Raw genomic sequence first — 16,787 nt, forward strand, 5'->3', positions numbered from 1 at the left:
TAGCCTCTGTATATATATTATATATCCATCCATGTATATTAAATAACACCCAATAGTAGATAACAATAAATAATATAAAACCATACAAGCTAATATGAATAGAAAATTAATATAAACAAAAACAACTAATTGTATCATATATATAATTAATACAGGAAGTTGTATTCACATCATACAAGAGGCGTTACAAAATTAAGGACACTTAGATATCACTGATAAAAAAAATCCAAAATGGGATTCTTGTTCCTAAACAGACACATATTCATCATCAGTGATAACAAAATCCAAAACAGGGTTGTTTTTCCTAAACAAACAAATAAATTATCATCATCAGAAGGTGAATAATCATTGCCCTCAGGTGCTGCATTAGGGTTTCCTTTACCCTCTTTTCTTGCCATATGTAGACACTTCTAGGGTGATTCAAAGATCTTCAATTGGGGTATTGTATTAGGGTTGCAACTACCATCTTCTATTGTCAAATGGAGACACTATTAGAATGGTACAAAAACCTTCAATTGGAGTGTTGTATTGGGATTACAACTACCATCTTCTTTTTCCAAATGGGGACACTAGTAGTGTGCTGCAAAGACCTTCAATTGGAGTGTTATATTAGGGTTGCAACAACCATGTTCTCTCGCAATATGGGGACACTACTAGTGTGCTGCAAAGACTTTCAATTGGAGAGTTGTATTTGAGTTACAACTATCCTCTTCTCTAGCCATCTGGATATACTACAAGTCTACAAAAACATTCAATTGAAACGTTGTATTAGGGTTGCAACTACCCTCTTCTCTTGGCATATGTAGACACTCCTAGAGTGCTGCAAAGACCGTCAATTGGAATGTTGTATTAGGATTCAACTACCTTTTTCTCTTGCCATATGGAGACACTGCTAGTATGTTGTAAATATCTTCAATTGGAGTGTTGCATTAGGGTTGCAACTACCCTCCTCTCTTGCCATATGGTGACACTACTAGGGTGTTGCAAGACATTCAATTATAGTGTTGTATTGGGGTTGCAAGTACCTAGTTCTCTTGCCATATGGAGTCACTAATAGAGTGCGCAAACACCTTCAATTGGAGTATTGTATTAGGGTTACAACCATCATTTTCTCTCGCAAAATAGGAACACTACTAAAATGCTGCAAAGACCTTCAATTAGAGTGTTGTATTAGGGTTGCAACTACTCTTTCTCTTGGCATTTGGAGACACTACTATAGTGCTGGAAAGGCCTTCAATTAGATTATTGTATTAAGGTTGCAACCACTCTCTTCTCTTGCCATATGGAGACACTACAAGTGCGCTGCAAAGAGCTTCAATTGGAGTGTACTATTAGAACTGCAACTACCCTCTTCTCTTGCCATATAGAGACAATAATAGAGTGCTGCAAACATCTTAAATTGGAGCGTTGTATTAGAGTTGCAACTACCCTATTCTCTTGCTACCTGGAGACACTACTAGAGTGCTACAAACACCTTCAATTGGAGTATTGTATTAGGGTTGCAACTACCATCTTCTCTTGCTATATCGAGACACTACCAGAGTGCTCCAAAGACTTTCAATTGGAGTGTTGTATTAGGGTTGTAACTATCCTCTTTTGTTGTCATATGAAGACACTACTAGAGTGCTACAAAAAACTTCAATCGGAGTGTTACATTAGGTTTGCCATTACCCTCTTCTCTTGCCATATAGAGACACTTATAGTGTGCTCCAAAATCATCAATTAGAGTACTGTATTAAGGTTGCAACTACCATCTTATCGTGCCATATGGAGACACTTATTAGAATGCTGCAAAGACTTTCAATTGGTGTGTAGTATTAGGGTTGCTGATATCTCGCAAACTTATCTATATGCCGACCTATATTTTGTACCAAAACCTGCAAGTTTGTTCTTATTTTGCAGGAATCAGGCGAAATCGAGGAGAACCTAGAATTTGAGAAGTTTTTACATGGCCCGTACAACATCTTGTCCGGCCCGTATCAACCTCGACTTGACCATAGACTCGACCGCTGACTCGACCATAGAAGAAACACAAGCACACAGCCCAGACAGGATATTGTATGGGCCGTGTTAGGCAAATCCGAAAACATATCCAGAATCTAGAAACAAGGCCTATTAAAGGAAGGTCGGCCAGAAAAGCATATAAGCGAGATTTCTTGCACCAGAGACCTCATTCTGGAGCAGAGAAGCATTCCTAGGGTTTTGGGATTGACGGGTATTGCTTGGATGCTTAGTTGAGAAGCAAAAGACGCAAGTTTTGTTATGGATCTTCTTCTTCTTTGGGTTTTATCATGATTTCTCATACTCTTATCTGTTTTACTTGTTTTAGAACTATGCTTGAGTAGATTTCTTTGTTTCTAGGGTTAAGATGTAATCTAATGTTTTGTTTTGCATGATAGTTATTGGATTTTTGTGTTGGAATTTGTGTTTGCTTGATTGTGTTTGATTTTAATTGCTTATATGAAATTGTTTGATTTTTATTGGTTTGTCACTAGATGCATGATCACATCTAAAGCACATTTCAACCTTTATAATCTTTCAACCAAAACTAAGTACATGAGATAGATTTAGTGATCCGAAAGGTGAAACCAAATAGTAGCTGAAAGGTGAACATTTTCTCTTATTGACAGATAAGAGGTTACCTTTAGAATACCAAACAAGCAACTAGGTAATTCGGACCAATATAAAAGTTGAGGTCTAGAATCCGACGAGGGTAAATATTGCAACTCCATACCAAGTTTTATGAACCAATATACGAGAGTTGAGGTTTAGGAACATTAGGTTTGGTCAGTAGAACCTTACACAAAGGAACAACACAAAGAAATAGTAACTGGTGCATTAACTCGAAGTCTACACGGACCGTGTACGACAGTACCCGGCCCATGTAACCCAACACGACCTGTGTAGGAAACTACACGGCCCGTGTTAGGGACTGAGAGGCAGAACTTAGATGAGTCTGAATCCCTGTAAATGCCTTTTTATTATTGATTTAAACCAAGTTTATTTTCTTCCTTGCAGTTAATTATTGTTCTTGAACTATTTAGGAAACATAAATACCCAAACCAACTTTTCTCACTTCTAGTCTTTAATTAACTTAAGTAGAATCTGGTTATTACTTGAACCGTCCCTTGGATTGATACCTGAATATACTGCTCGATAGGATTGTGCACTTGCAAACCAAGGTTTAAAAGGTATATCTTGCTATACTGAAACTTTGGGCATACACTTTTGTGTGAACAAGTTTTTAGCGCTCTTGCCGAGGAGGGCATAATTTATTTTCTGGATTCTTGCTTATTTTAGTTAATCTAGATTTTAATCCGTATGTTCTCTTTTATTTTTCTCTCTTTCAGGAAAGCTGGCATTTAAACCACCTCCCAAGGGTGATTATCAACTGAGGAGTAAAGGCCCACTCTTAACCACTCCTCAAGAGCCAACCGTTTCCTCACCACCTCTCAACACGGTCCGTGCGCTCAGCCCCTACTTGAACACCACTCAACACAGACTATACAATTGATACGCGGGCACCCAGGAAGAGAGAGCCCTACTTCAAGCAAAGCTACAATGAGCAACGACGGGAACAAAGACAGAGAGGAGGATCTGAGTGATCAAGAAGATAGGGACATGCATGACTTTGTGCCAAGGACTCTACGTGAGTTCAATGTGCCGAGAGCTAGAGACGTGAGGGGAGCAATCAGGCTACCAAGAATTGTGGGACAGCAATCAAACTTCAATCCGGGAGTTGTCAACATAGTGCAGCAAAATACCTTCCACGGCTTGGATCATGAGGATCCACATGCGCATCTCCAAACCTTTCTTGAATACTGCACCACCATAAAGACCATTGGGGTAACAGTGGATTACACTAGACTTGCATTATTTCCTTTTACTCTTAGGAACAAGGCCAAGAAATGGTTAGGGTCATTACCAAGGGATTCCATTACCAACTGGAGGGAATTGACTAATTCTTTTCTTACTAGGTTTTTCCCTCAGAAAAGAACTGCCAATGTAAGAACCCAACTGACCAGTTTTAGGCAAAGGTCTGATGAACCCCTGAACGAAGATTGGGAAAGGTTTAGGGAGTTATAATATTCTTGTCCACACCATGGTATTCCTGACTGGTTGTTGATCCAAACTTTCTATGATGGTTTAACTGAAAGCACTTGAACATCTATTGATGCTGTTGCAGGAGGAGCACTGATGTTAAGGGAACCACACGAAGCGATGAATTAGATCGATAACATGGTTCAGAACCAACAGTGGTCTGGCCGCGATAACACTCGAGCTGGAGGTGGCGACCGATTTGAAGTTGATCAGATCACTGCTCTAACTGCCAAGCTGGTTGCTATGCAGAAGGCAATTGAAAAGTTGAGTATAAAGTAAATGCCCTATTATCTTGCCATCTGGAGACACTACTAGAGTGTTCCAAACACTTTTAATTGGAGTGTTGTATTAGATTTGTAAATGTCACATTATCTTGCCATCTTGTAACACTACTAGAGTGCTCCAAACACCTTTAATTGGAGTGTTATATTCCAGTTGTAAATGCCCTATTATCTTGTGATACTGAGACATTACTAGAGTACTCCAAACACCTTCAGTTGGAGTGTTGTATTAGGGTTGTAAATGCCCTATTATCTTGTCATCTACTCCAAACACCTTCAATTGGAGTGTTGTATTAGGGTTGTAAATGCCTAATTATCTTGCCATGTAGAGACACTACTAGAGTGCTCCAAATACCTTCAATTCGAGTGTGGTATTCGAGTTGTAAAAGCCATATATATAGAGTCACTACTGGAATGCTCCAAACACCTTCAACTGGAGTATTGTAATAGGGTTGTAAATGCCCTATTATATTGTCATCTGGAGACACTACTTGAGTGCTCCGAACACCTTCAATTGGAGTGTTGTATTAGAGTTGTAAATGCCCTATTATTATCTTGCCATCTGGAGACACTACTAGAGTGCTCCAAGCACATTTAATTGGAGTGTCATATTCGGGTTGTAAATACCCTATTAACTTGTGATATTGAGACATTACTAGAGTACTCCAAACACCTTCAGATGGAGTGTTGTATTAGGGTTGTAAATCGCCTATTATCTTGCCATCTGGAGACACCAGTAGAGTGCTCCAAACACCTTCAATTAGAGTGTTGTATTAGAGTTGTTAATGCTCAATTATCTAGCCATCTGGAGACACTACTAGAGTGCTCCAAACACCTTTAATTGGAGTTATTAGGGTTGTAAATGCTCAATTATCTTGCCATGTAGAGACACTACTAGAGTGATCCAAACACCTTCAATTGGAGTGTTGTATTAGAGTTGTAAATGCTCTTTTATCTCGCCATCTGGAGACACTATTAGAGTAATCCAAACACCTTCAATTGGAGTGTTGTATTAGGGTTGTAAATACTCAATTATCTTGCCATGTAGAGACACTACTAGAGTGCTACAAACATTTCAATTCGAGTGTTGTATTAGGGTTGCAAATGCCCTATTAACTTGTTATATAGCGTCACTAGAAGAGCGCACCAAACACCTTCAATTGGAGAGTTGTATTAGTGTTATAAATGCCCTATTATATTGCCATCTGGACACACTACTAGAGTGCTCCAAACACCTTCTATTGGACTGTGGTATTCGGGTTGTAAATGCCTTATTCTCTTGTATATAGAGTCACTAATAGAGTGCACCAAACACCTTCAATTGGAGCACTGTAATAGGGTTGCAAATGCTCTATTATATTGTTATCTGAAGACACTACGAAGGTGCTCCAAAACACACTCAACTGGAGTGTTGTATTAGGGTTGCAAATCCCCTATTATCTTGTCATTTGGAGACAATAGTAGAGTGCTCCAAACACCTTCAATTGGAGAGTGCTCCAAACACCTTCAATTGGAGTGTTGTTTTAGTGATTTAAATGCTCTATTATCCTTCCATCTGGAGACACTATTCGAGTGCTCTAAACACCTTCAATTGGAGTGTTGTATTAGGATTGTATATGTCCAATTATCTTGCCATCCAGAGACACTATTAGAGTGCTCCAAACACCTTCAATTGAAGTGTTGTATTAAGATTGTAAATACCATATTATCTTGCTATATAGAGTCACTACTAGAGTGCTCCAAACACAATCGGTTGGAGTGTTGTATTAGGATAGTAAATGCCCTATTATCTTGCTATTTAGAGTCACTACTAGAGTGCTCCAAATACCTTCAATTGGAGTGTTGTATTACTGTTGCAAATGCCATATTATCTTGCCATTTAGAGTCACAATAGTGGAGTGCACCAAACAACTTCAATTGGAGTGTTGTATTAGTGGTGTAAATGCCCTATTATCTTGCCATCTAGAGACACTATAGTGCTCCAAACACCTTCGATTAGAGTGTCTTCTAAGGGTTGTACATGCCCTATTGTCTTGTCAAATGAAGATATTTCTAGAGTTCGCAAACACCTTCTATTGCAGTGTTGTATTAGGGTTGTAAATGGCGAATTATATTGCCATCTGGAGACACAACTTAAGTGCTCCCAATACCTTCAATTGGAGTGTTGTTTCAGGGTTTTAAATGCTCTATTATCCTGCCATCTAGAAATATTACTAGAGTGGTCGAAACACCTTCAATTGGAGTGTGGTATTCGGGTTGTAAATGCCATATTATCTTGTTATATAAAGTCACTACTAGAGTGCTCAAAACACCTTCAATTGGAGTGTTGTAATAAGGCTGTAAATGCCCTATTATCTTGCTATATAGAGATACTACGAAAGTGCTCCCAACACCATCAATTGGAGTGTTTTATTAGGGTTGTAGATGCCCTATTATATTGTTATATAGAGTCAATACTAGAATGCTCCAAATATCTTCAGTACGAGTGTTGTATTACGGTTGTAAATGCTCTATTATCTTGCTATATAAAGTAACAACTAAAGTGCTCCAACCACCTTCAATTGGAGTGTAGTATTAGGGTTACAAATGCCCTATTATTGTGCCATATGGAGACACTACTTGAGTGCTCCAAACACATTCATTTGGAGTGTCTCATGAGAGTTGTAAATGCCCTACTATCTTGCCATCTGGAGACACTACTAAAGTGCTCCAAACACCCTCAACTGGAGTGTTATATTAGGATAGTAAATGCCCTATTATCTTGCTATTAAGAGTCACTACTAGAGTGCTCCAAATACCTTCAATTGGAGTGTTGTATTACTGTTGTAAATAACTCATTATCTTGCTATTTAGAGTCACAATACTGGAGTGCACCAAACAACTTCAATTGGAGTGTTGTATTAGTGGTGTAAATGTCCTATTATCTTGTTATATAGAGACACTATAGTGCTCCAAACACCTTCAATTAGAGTGTCTTCTAAGGGTTGTACATGCCCTATTATCTTGTCAAATGAAGACATTTCTAGAGTTCCTAAACACCTTCTTTTGCAGTGTTGTATTAAAGTTGTAAATGGCCAATTATATTGCCATCTGGAGACACTACTTGAGTGCTCCAAACACCATCAATTGGAGTGTTGTTTTACAGTTTTCAATGCTCTATTATCCTGCCATCTAGAGATATTACTAGAGTGCTCGAAACACCTTCAATTGGAGTGTGGTATTTGGGTTATAAATGCCATATTTATCTTGTTATATAAAGTCAGTACTAGAGTGCTCGAAACTCCTTCAATTGGAGTGTTGTATTAGGGCTGCAAATGCCCAATTATCTTGCTATATAGGGTCCCTATTAGAGTGCTCCAAACACCTTCAATTGGAGTGTTGTCTTAGAGTTGTAAATGCCCTATTTTCTTGCCATCTGGAGACACTAGTAGAGTGCTCCAAACACCTTCAATTGGAGTGTTGTTTTAGTGTTTTAAATGCTCTATTATCCTTCCATCTTGAGACACTATTCGTGTGCTTTAAACACCACCAATTGGAGTGTTGTATTAGGGTTGTAAATGTCCAATTATCTTGCCATCTAGAGACACTATTAGAGTGCTTCAAACACCTTCAATTGAACTGTTGTTTTAGTGTTTTAAATGCTCTATTATCCTTCCATCTGGAGACACTATTCGAGTGCTCTAAACACCTTCAATTGGAGTGTTGTATTAGGGTTGTAAATGTCCAATTATCTTGCCATCTAGAGACACTATTAGAGTGCTTCAAACACCTTCAATTGAAGTGTTGTATTAGGGTTGTAAATGGCCAATTATATTGCCATCTGGAGACACTACTTGAGTGCTCCAAACACCTTCAATTGGAGTGTTGTTTTATAATTTTCAATGCTCGAAACACCTTCAATTGGAGTGTGGTATTCGGGCTAGAGATATTACTAGAGTGCTCGAAACACCTTAAATTGGAGTGTGGTATTCGGGCTGTAAATGCCATATTATCTTGTTATATAAAGTAACTACTAGAGTGCTCAAAACACCTTCAATTGTAGTGTTGAATTAGGGCTACAAATGGGGCAATTATCTTGCTATATAGAGTCGCTATTAGAGTGCTCCAAACACCTTCAATTCGAGTGTTGTCATAGAGTTGTAAATGCCCTATTATCTTGCCATCTGGAGACACAACTAGAGTGCTCCAAACACATTCAATTCGAGTGTTGCATTAGGGTTGTAAATGCCCTATTATCTTGCTATATAGAGTCATTGCATTATGGATGTAAATGCCCTATTATCTTGCCATCTGGAGACTCTACTCGAGAACCCTAAACACTTTCAATTGGAGTGTTGTCTTAGGGTTGTAAATGCCCAATTGCAGTGTGGTATTCCGGTACTAAATGCCGTATTATCTTGTTATATACAGTCACAACTAGAGTGCTCCAAACACATTCATTTGGAGTTTTTTATGAGAGTTGGAAATGCCCTATTATCTTGCCATCTGGAGACACTACTAGAGTGCCCCAAACATCTTCAATTGGAGTGTTGTATTATGATTGTAAATGTCCTATTATATTGTCATATGAAGACATTAATAGAGTTCTCCAAACACATTCATTTGGATTGTTATATTAGGGTTGTAAATTTCCTACTATATTACCATCTGGAGACACTACTAGAGTCCTCCAAACACCTAAATTAGAGTGTAGTATGAGGGTTACAAATGCACTATTATCGTGCCATATGGAGACACTACTTGAGTGCTCCAAATGCGTTAAATTGAAGTGTAGTGTTAGGGTTAAAAATGCCCTATTATCGTGCCATATGGAGACAGTACTTGAGTGCTCCAAATGCCTTCAATTGGAGTGTAGTGTTAGGGTTACAAATGCCCTATTATCGTGCCATATGGAGACACTACTCGAGTGCTCCAAATGCCTTCAATTGGAGTGTAGTATTAGGGTTACAAATGCCCTATTATTGTGCCATATGGAGACACTACTTGAGTGCTCCAAACACATTCATTTGGAGTGTCTCATGAGAGTTGTAAATGCCCTACTATCTTGCCATCTGGAGACACTACTAAAGTGCTCCAAACACCCTCAACTGGAGTGTTATATTACGATAGTAAATGCCCTATTATCTTGCTATTAAGAGTCACTACTAGAGTGCTCCAAATACCTTTAATTGGAGTGTTGTATTACTGTTGTAAATACCCTATTATCTTGCTATTTAGAGTCACATTACTGGAGTGCACCAAACAACTTCAATTGGAGTGTTGTATTAGTGGTGTAAATGTCCTATTATCTTGTTATATAGAGACACTATAGTGCTCCAAACACCTTCAATTAGAGTGTCTTCTAAGGGTTGTACATGCCCTATTATCTTGTCAAATGAAGACATTTCTAGAGTTCCTAAACACTTTCTATTGCAGTGTTGTATTACAGTTGTAAATGGCCAATTATATTGCCATCTGGAGACACTACTTGAGTGCTCCAAACACCATCAATTGGAGTGTTGTTTTACAGTTTTCAATGCTCTATTATCCTGCCATCTAGAGATATTACTAGAGTGCTCGAAACACCTTCAATTGGAGTGTGGTATTTGGGTTGTAAATGCCATATTTATCTTGTTATATAAAGTCAGTACTAGAGTGCTCGAAACTCCTTCAATTGGAGTGTTGTATTAGGGCTGCAAATGCCCAATTATCTTGCTATATAGGGTCCCTATTAGAGTGCTCCAAACACCTTCAATTGGAGTGTTGTCTTAGAGTTGTAAATGCCCTATTTTCTTGCCATGACTAGTAGAGTGCTCCAAACACCTTCAATTAGAGTGTTGTTTTAGTGTTTTAAATGTTCTATTATCCTTCCATCTTGAGACACTATTCGAGTGCTTTAAACACCATCAATTGGAGTGCTGTATTAGGGCTGTAAATGTCCAATTATTTTGCCATCTAGAGACACTATTAGAGTGCTTCAAACACCTTCAATTGAAGTGTTGTTTTAGTGTTTTAAATGCTCTATTATCCTTCCATCTGGAGACACTATTCGAGTGCTTTAAACACCTTCAATTGGAGTGTTGTATTAGGGTTGTAAATGTCCAATTATCATGCCATCTAGAGACACTATTAGAGTGCTTCAAACACCTTCAATTGAAGTGTTGTATTACGATTGTAAATGCCCTATTATATTGCTATATAGAGTCACAACTAGAGTGCTGCAAGCACATTCAATTGGAGTGTTGTATTAGGGTTGTAAATGTCATATTATCTTGCTATATAGAGTCACTACTAGAGTTCTCCAAACACCTTCGGTTGGAGTGTTGTATTAGGATAGTAAATGTCCTATTATCTTGCTATTTACAGTCACTACTAGAGTGCTCCAAATACCTTCAATTGAAATGTTATATTACTGTTGCAAGTGCCCTATTATATTGCTATTTAGAGTCACAATAATGGAGTGCACCAAACACCTTCAATTAGAGTGTCTTCTATGGGTTGTACAAGCCCTATTATCTTATCAAATGAAGACATTTCTAGAGTTCCCAAACACCTTCTATTGCAGTTTTGTATTCAGGTTGTAAATGGCCAATTATATTGCCATCTGGAGACACTACTTGAGTGCTCCAAACACCTTCAATTGGAGTGTTGTTTTAGGGTTTTCAATGCTCTATTATCCTTCCATCTAGAGATATTACTAGAGTGCGCGAAACACCTTGAATTGGAGTGTGGTATTCGGGCTGTAAATGCCATATTATCTTCTTATATAAAGTCACTACAAGAGTGCTCAAAAAACCTCCAATTGGAGTGTTGTCTTAGAGTTGTAAATGCCCTATTATCTTGCCATCCGGAGACACTACTAGAGTGCTCCAAACACCTTCAATTGGAGTGTCGTATTCGAGTTGTAAATGCCATATTATCTTGTTATATAAAGTCACCACTAGAGTGCTCAAAACACCTTCAATTGGAGTGTTGTATTAGGGCTGCAAATGCCCAATTATCTTGCTGTATAGAGTCACTATTAGAGTGCCCCAAACACCTTCAATTGGAGTGTTATCTTAGAGTTGTAAATGCCCAATTTTCTTGCCATCACTAGTAGAGTGCTCCAAACACCTTCAATTAGAGTGTTGTTTTAGTGTTTTAAATGTTCTATTATCCTTCCATCTTGAGACACTATTCGAGTGCTTTAAACACCATCAATTGGAGTGCTGTATTAGGGCTGTAAATGTCCAATTATCTTGCCATCTAGAGACACTATTAGAGTGCTTCAAACACCTTCAATTGAAGTGTTGTTTTAGTGTTTTAAATGCTCTATTGTCCTTCTATCTGGAGACACTATTCGAGTGCTTTAAACACCTTCAATTGGAGTGTTGTATTAGGGTTGTAAATGTCCAATTATCATGCCATCTAGAGACACTATTAGAGTGCTTCAAACACCTTCAATTGAAGTGTGGTATTACGATTGTAAATGCCCTATTATATTGCTATATAGAGTCACAACTAGAGTGCTGCAAGCACATTCAATTGGAGTGTTGTATTAGGGTTGTAAATGTCATATTATCTTGCTATATAGAGTCACTACTAGAGTTCTCCAAACACCTTCGGTTGGAGTGTTGTATTAGGATAGTAAATGTCCTATTATCTTGCTATTTACAGTCACTACTAGAGTGCTCCAAATACCTTCAATTGAAATGTTATATTACTGTTGCAAGTGCCCTATTATATTGCTATTTAGAGTCACAATAATGGAGTGCACCAAACACCTTCAATTAGAGTGTCTTCTATGGGTTGTACATGCCCTATTATCTTATCAAATGAAGACATTTCTAGAGTTCCCAAACACCTTCTATTGCAGTTTTGTATTCTGGTTGTAAATGGCCAATTATATTGCCATCTGGAGACACTACTTGAGTGCTCCAAACACCTTCAATTGGAGTGTTGTTTTAGGGTTTTCAATGCTCTATTATCCTGCCATCTAGAGATATTACTAGAGTGCGCGAAACACCTTGAATTGGAGTGTGGTATTCGGACTGTAAATGCCATATTATCTTCTTATATAAAGTCACTACAAGAGTGCTCAAAAAACCTCCAATTGGAGTGTTGTATTAGGGTTGCAAATGCTCAATTATCTTGCTATATAGAGTCACTATTAGAGTGCTCCAAACACCTTCAATTGGAGTGTTGTATCTTGCCATCTGGAGACACTACTAGAGTGCTCCGAACACCTTGAATTGGAGTGTCGTATTCGGGTTGTAAATGCCATCTTATCTTGTTATATAAAGTCACTACTAGAGTGCTCCAAACCCGTTAAGTTGTAGTGTTGTCTTAGTGTGGTGAATGCCCTATTATCTTGCCATCTGAAGACACTATTTAAGTGCTGCAAACACCTTCAATTGGAGTTTTGTATTAGGGTTGTAAATGCCCAATTATCTTGTTATATAGAGTCATTACTAGAATGCTCCAAACACCTTCAATTCGAGTATTGTAATTGCGTTGTAAATGCCCTATTATATTGTCATATGGAGACACTACGAAAGTGCACCAAACACCTTCAACTGGAGTGTTGTATTAGGGTTGCAAATCCCCTATTATCTTGTCATTTGGAGACTCTATAAGAGTGGTCCAAACACCTTCAATTGGAGTGTGGTATTTGGGTTGTAAATGTCCTATTATCTTGTTATATGGAGTCACTACTCGAGTGCTCCAAACATCTTCAATTAGAGTGTCGTAATTGGATTGTGAATGCTCTATTATCTTGTCATCTGGAGACACTACTTGAGTGCCCCAATATCCTTCAATTGGAGTGTTGTTTTACGATTTTAAATGCTCTATTATCCTGCCATCTTGAGACATTACTAGAGTGCTCAAAACACTTTCAATTGAAGTGTGGTATTCGGGTTGTAAATGCATCTAGTTATTTAAAGTCACTACTAGAGTACTCGAAACACCTTCAATTGGGGTGTTGTAACAGGGCTGTAAATGCCCTGTTATCATGTCATCTAGAGACACTACTAGAGTGCTCCAAACACCTTCTATTGATGTGTTGTATTAGGGTGGTAAATACCTATTATCTTGTTATATAGAGTCACTACGAGAGTGCTCTAAACACCTTCAATTGTAGTGTTGTATTAGGGTTGAAAATGCCCAATTATCATGCCATCTAGAGACACTATTTTGAGTGATCCAAACACCTTCCATCGGAGTGTTCTTTTAGGGTTGTAAATGCCTTATTATCTTGCCATCTCGAGGCATTACTAGTGTGCTCCAAACACCTTCATTTAGAGTGGTGTATTGGAGTTGTAAATGCCTCATTATCTTGCCATCTCGAGGCATTACTGGAGTGCTCCAAACACCTTCAATTGGAGTGTTGTATTAGGGCTGCAAATGCCCAATTATCTTGCTATATAGAGTCACTATTAGAGTGCTCCAATCACCTTCAATTGGAGTGTTGTCCTAGAGTTGTAAATGCCCTATTATCTTGCCATCTGGAGAAACTACTAAAGTGCTCCGAACACCTTCAATTGGAGTGTCGTATTCGGGTTGTAAATGCCCTATTATCTTGTGATATTGAGACATTACTAGAGTGCTCCAAACCCGTTAAGTTGTAGTGTTGTATTAGTGTGGTGAATGCCCTATTATCTTGCCATCTGAAGACACTATTTGAGTGCTGCAAACACCTTCAATTGGAGTGTTGTATTAGGGTTTTAAATGCCCAATTATCTTGTTATATAGAGTCACTACTAGAGTGCTCCAAACACTTTCAATTCAGGTATTGTAATTGCGTTGTAAATGCCCTATTATATTGTTATCTGGAGACACTACGAAAGTGCACCAAACACTTTCAACTGGAGTGTTGCATTAGGGTTGCAAATCCCCTATTATCTTGTCATCTGGAGACTCTATTAGATTGGTCCAAACACCTGCAATTGGAGTGTGGTATTTGGGTTATAAATGCCCTATTATCTTGTTATATGGAGTCACTACTCGAGTGCTCAAAACATCTTCAATTGGAGTGTCGTAATTGGATTGTGAATGCTCTATTATCTTGTCATCTGGAGACACTACTTGAGTGACCCAAACTCCTTCAATTTGAGTGTTGTTTTAGTGTTTTAAATGCTCTATTATCGTGCCATCTAGAGACATTACTAGAGTGCTCGAAACACTTTCAATTGGAGTGTGGTATTCGGGTTATAAATGCATTATTATCTTGTTATTTAAAGTCACTACTAGAGTACTCGAAACACCTTCAATTGGGGTGTTGTAACAGGGCTATAAATGCCCTGTTATCATATCATCTAGAGACACTACTAGAGTGCTCCAAACACCTTCTATTGATGTATTGTATTAGGGTGGTAAATACCTATTATCTTGTTATATAGAGTCACTACGAGAGTGCTCTAAACACCTTCAATTGGAGTGTAGTATTAGGGTTGAATTTGCCCAATTATCTTGCCATCTAGAGACACTATTTTGAGTGATCCAAACACCTTCCATCGGAGTGTTCTTTTAGGGTTGTAAATGCCTTATTATCTTGCCATCTCGAGGCATTACTAATGTGCTCCAAACACCTTCATTTAGAGTGGTGTATTGGAGTTGTAAATGCCTTATTATCTTGCCATCTCGAGGAATTACTGGAGTGCTCCAAACACCTTCAATTGGAGTGTGGTATTAGGGTTGTAAATGCGCAATTATCTTGCAATGTAGACACTTCTAGAGTGCTACAAACACCTTAAATTGCAGTGTGATATTCGGATTGTAAATGCCCTATTATCATGTTATATAGAGTCACTACTAGAGTGCTCCAAACACCTTCAATTGGAGAGTCGTATTAGGACTGCAAATGCCCAATTATCTTCCTATATAGAGTCACTATTAGAGTGCTCCAAACACCTTCAATTGGAGAGTTGTATTAGAGCTGTAAATGCCCTAATATATTGCCATCTGGACACACCACTAGAGTGCTCCAAACACCTAAATTCAAGTGCAATATTAGGGTTGCAAATGCCTTATTATCTTGTCATCTGGAGACACTACTTAAATGGGAGTGTTGTATTAGAGTTGTAAATGCCGTATTATCTTGCCGTCTGGAGACACTACTGGAGTGCTCCAAACACCTTTAATCGGAGTCTCGTATTCGGGTTGTAAATGCCCTATTATCTTGTGATATTGAGACATTAGTAGAGTGCTCCAAACCCATTCAGTTGTAGTGTTGTATTAGTGTGGTGAATGCCCTGCCATCTGAAGACACTATTTGAGTACTGCAAACACCTTCCATTGGAGTGTTGTATTAGGGTTGTAAATGCCCTATTATCTTGTTATATAGAGTCACTACTAGAGTGCTCCAAACACCTTCAATTCGGGTATTGTAATTGCGTTGTAAATACTCTATTATATTGTCATCTGGAGATACTACGAAAGTGCTCCAAATACCTTCAATTGGAGTGTTGTATCAGGGTTTTAAATGCTCTATTATCCTGTCATCTGGAGACTCTACTAGAGTGGTCCAAACACCTTCAATTGGAGTGTGGTATTTGGGTTGTAAATGCCCTATTATCTTGTTATATGGGGTCACTACTCGAGTGCCCCAAACACCTTCAATTGGAGTGTTGTTTTAGGGTTTTAAATGCCCTATTTTCCTGCCATCTGGAGACATTACTAGAGTGCTCGAAACACTTTCAATTGGAGTGTGGTATTCGGGTTGTAAATCTCCGATAATCTTGTTAAATAGAGTCATTACTAGAGTGCTCCAATCACCTTCAATTGGAGTGTGGTATTAGGGTTGTAAATGTCCAATTATGCAATGTAGAGACACTTCTAGAATGCTCCAAACACCATAAATTGCAGTGTGGTATTCGGGTTGTAAATGGCCTATTATCATGTTATATAGAGTCACTACTAGAGTGCTCCAAACACCTTCAATTGGGTGTTGTATTATAGTTGAAAATACCCTATTATCTTACCATGTGGAGAAACTACTTGAGTGCTCCAAACATCTTCAATTGGACTGTCGTGTTATGGTTGTAAATATCCTATTATCTTGCCATCTGGAGACACTACTGGAGTGCTCCAAACATCTTTAATTGGAGTGTCGTATTAAGGTTGTAAATGCCTAATTATCTTGTGATATTGAGACATTACTAGAGTGCTCCAAACACCATCCGTTGGAGTGTTGTATTATGGACGTAAATGCCCTATTATCTTGCCATCTGGAGACACTACTTGAGTGCCCCAAACACCTTCAATTGGAGTGTTGTATAAGGGTTGTAAATACCCAATTATCTTGCCATGTAGAGACACTACTAGAGTGCTCCAAACACCTTCAATTGGAGTGTTGTATTAGGGTTGTAAATGCCCTATTATCTTGCTATATATAGCCAGTACGAGAGTGCTCTAAACACCTTCAATTGGAGTGTTGTATTAGGGTTG

At 38.3% G+C, this 16,787-nt stretch overlaps 1 protein-coding gene across 1 annotated transcript in view; it reads left to right on the forward strand.

Annotated features, from left to right (window-relative positions):
• Positions 1-4,239: 4,239 nt before the first annotated feature.
• The window catches only part of LOC144558547 (uncharacterized), a 42,799-nt gene continuing 30,251 nt past the window's right edge, over positions 4,240-16,787 (forward strand). Inside the window, exon 1 of the mRNA XM_078307391.1 lies at positions 4,240-4,353. Within this exon, the coding sequence (XP_078163517.1) occupies positions 4,240-4,353 (114 nt within the window). The remainder of the gene's footprint in view (positions 4,354-16,787) is intronic.

The sequence above is a fragment of the Carex rostrata genome, chromosome 8, assembly GCF_964058835.1.
Source record: "Carex rostrata chromosome 8, lpCarRost1.2, whole genome shotgun sequence".
NCBI classification, from domain to species: Eukaryota; Viridiplantae; Streptophyta; class Magnoliopsida; order Poales; family Cyperaceae; genus Carex; species Carex rostrata.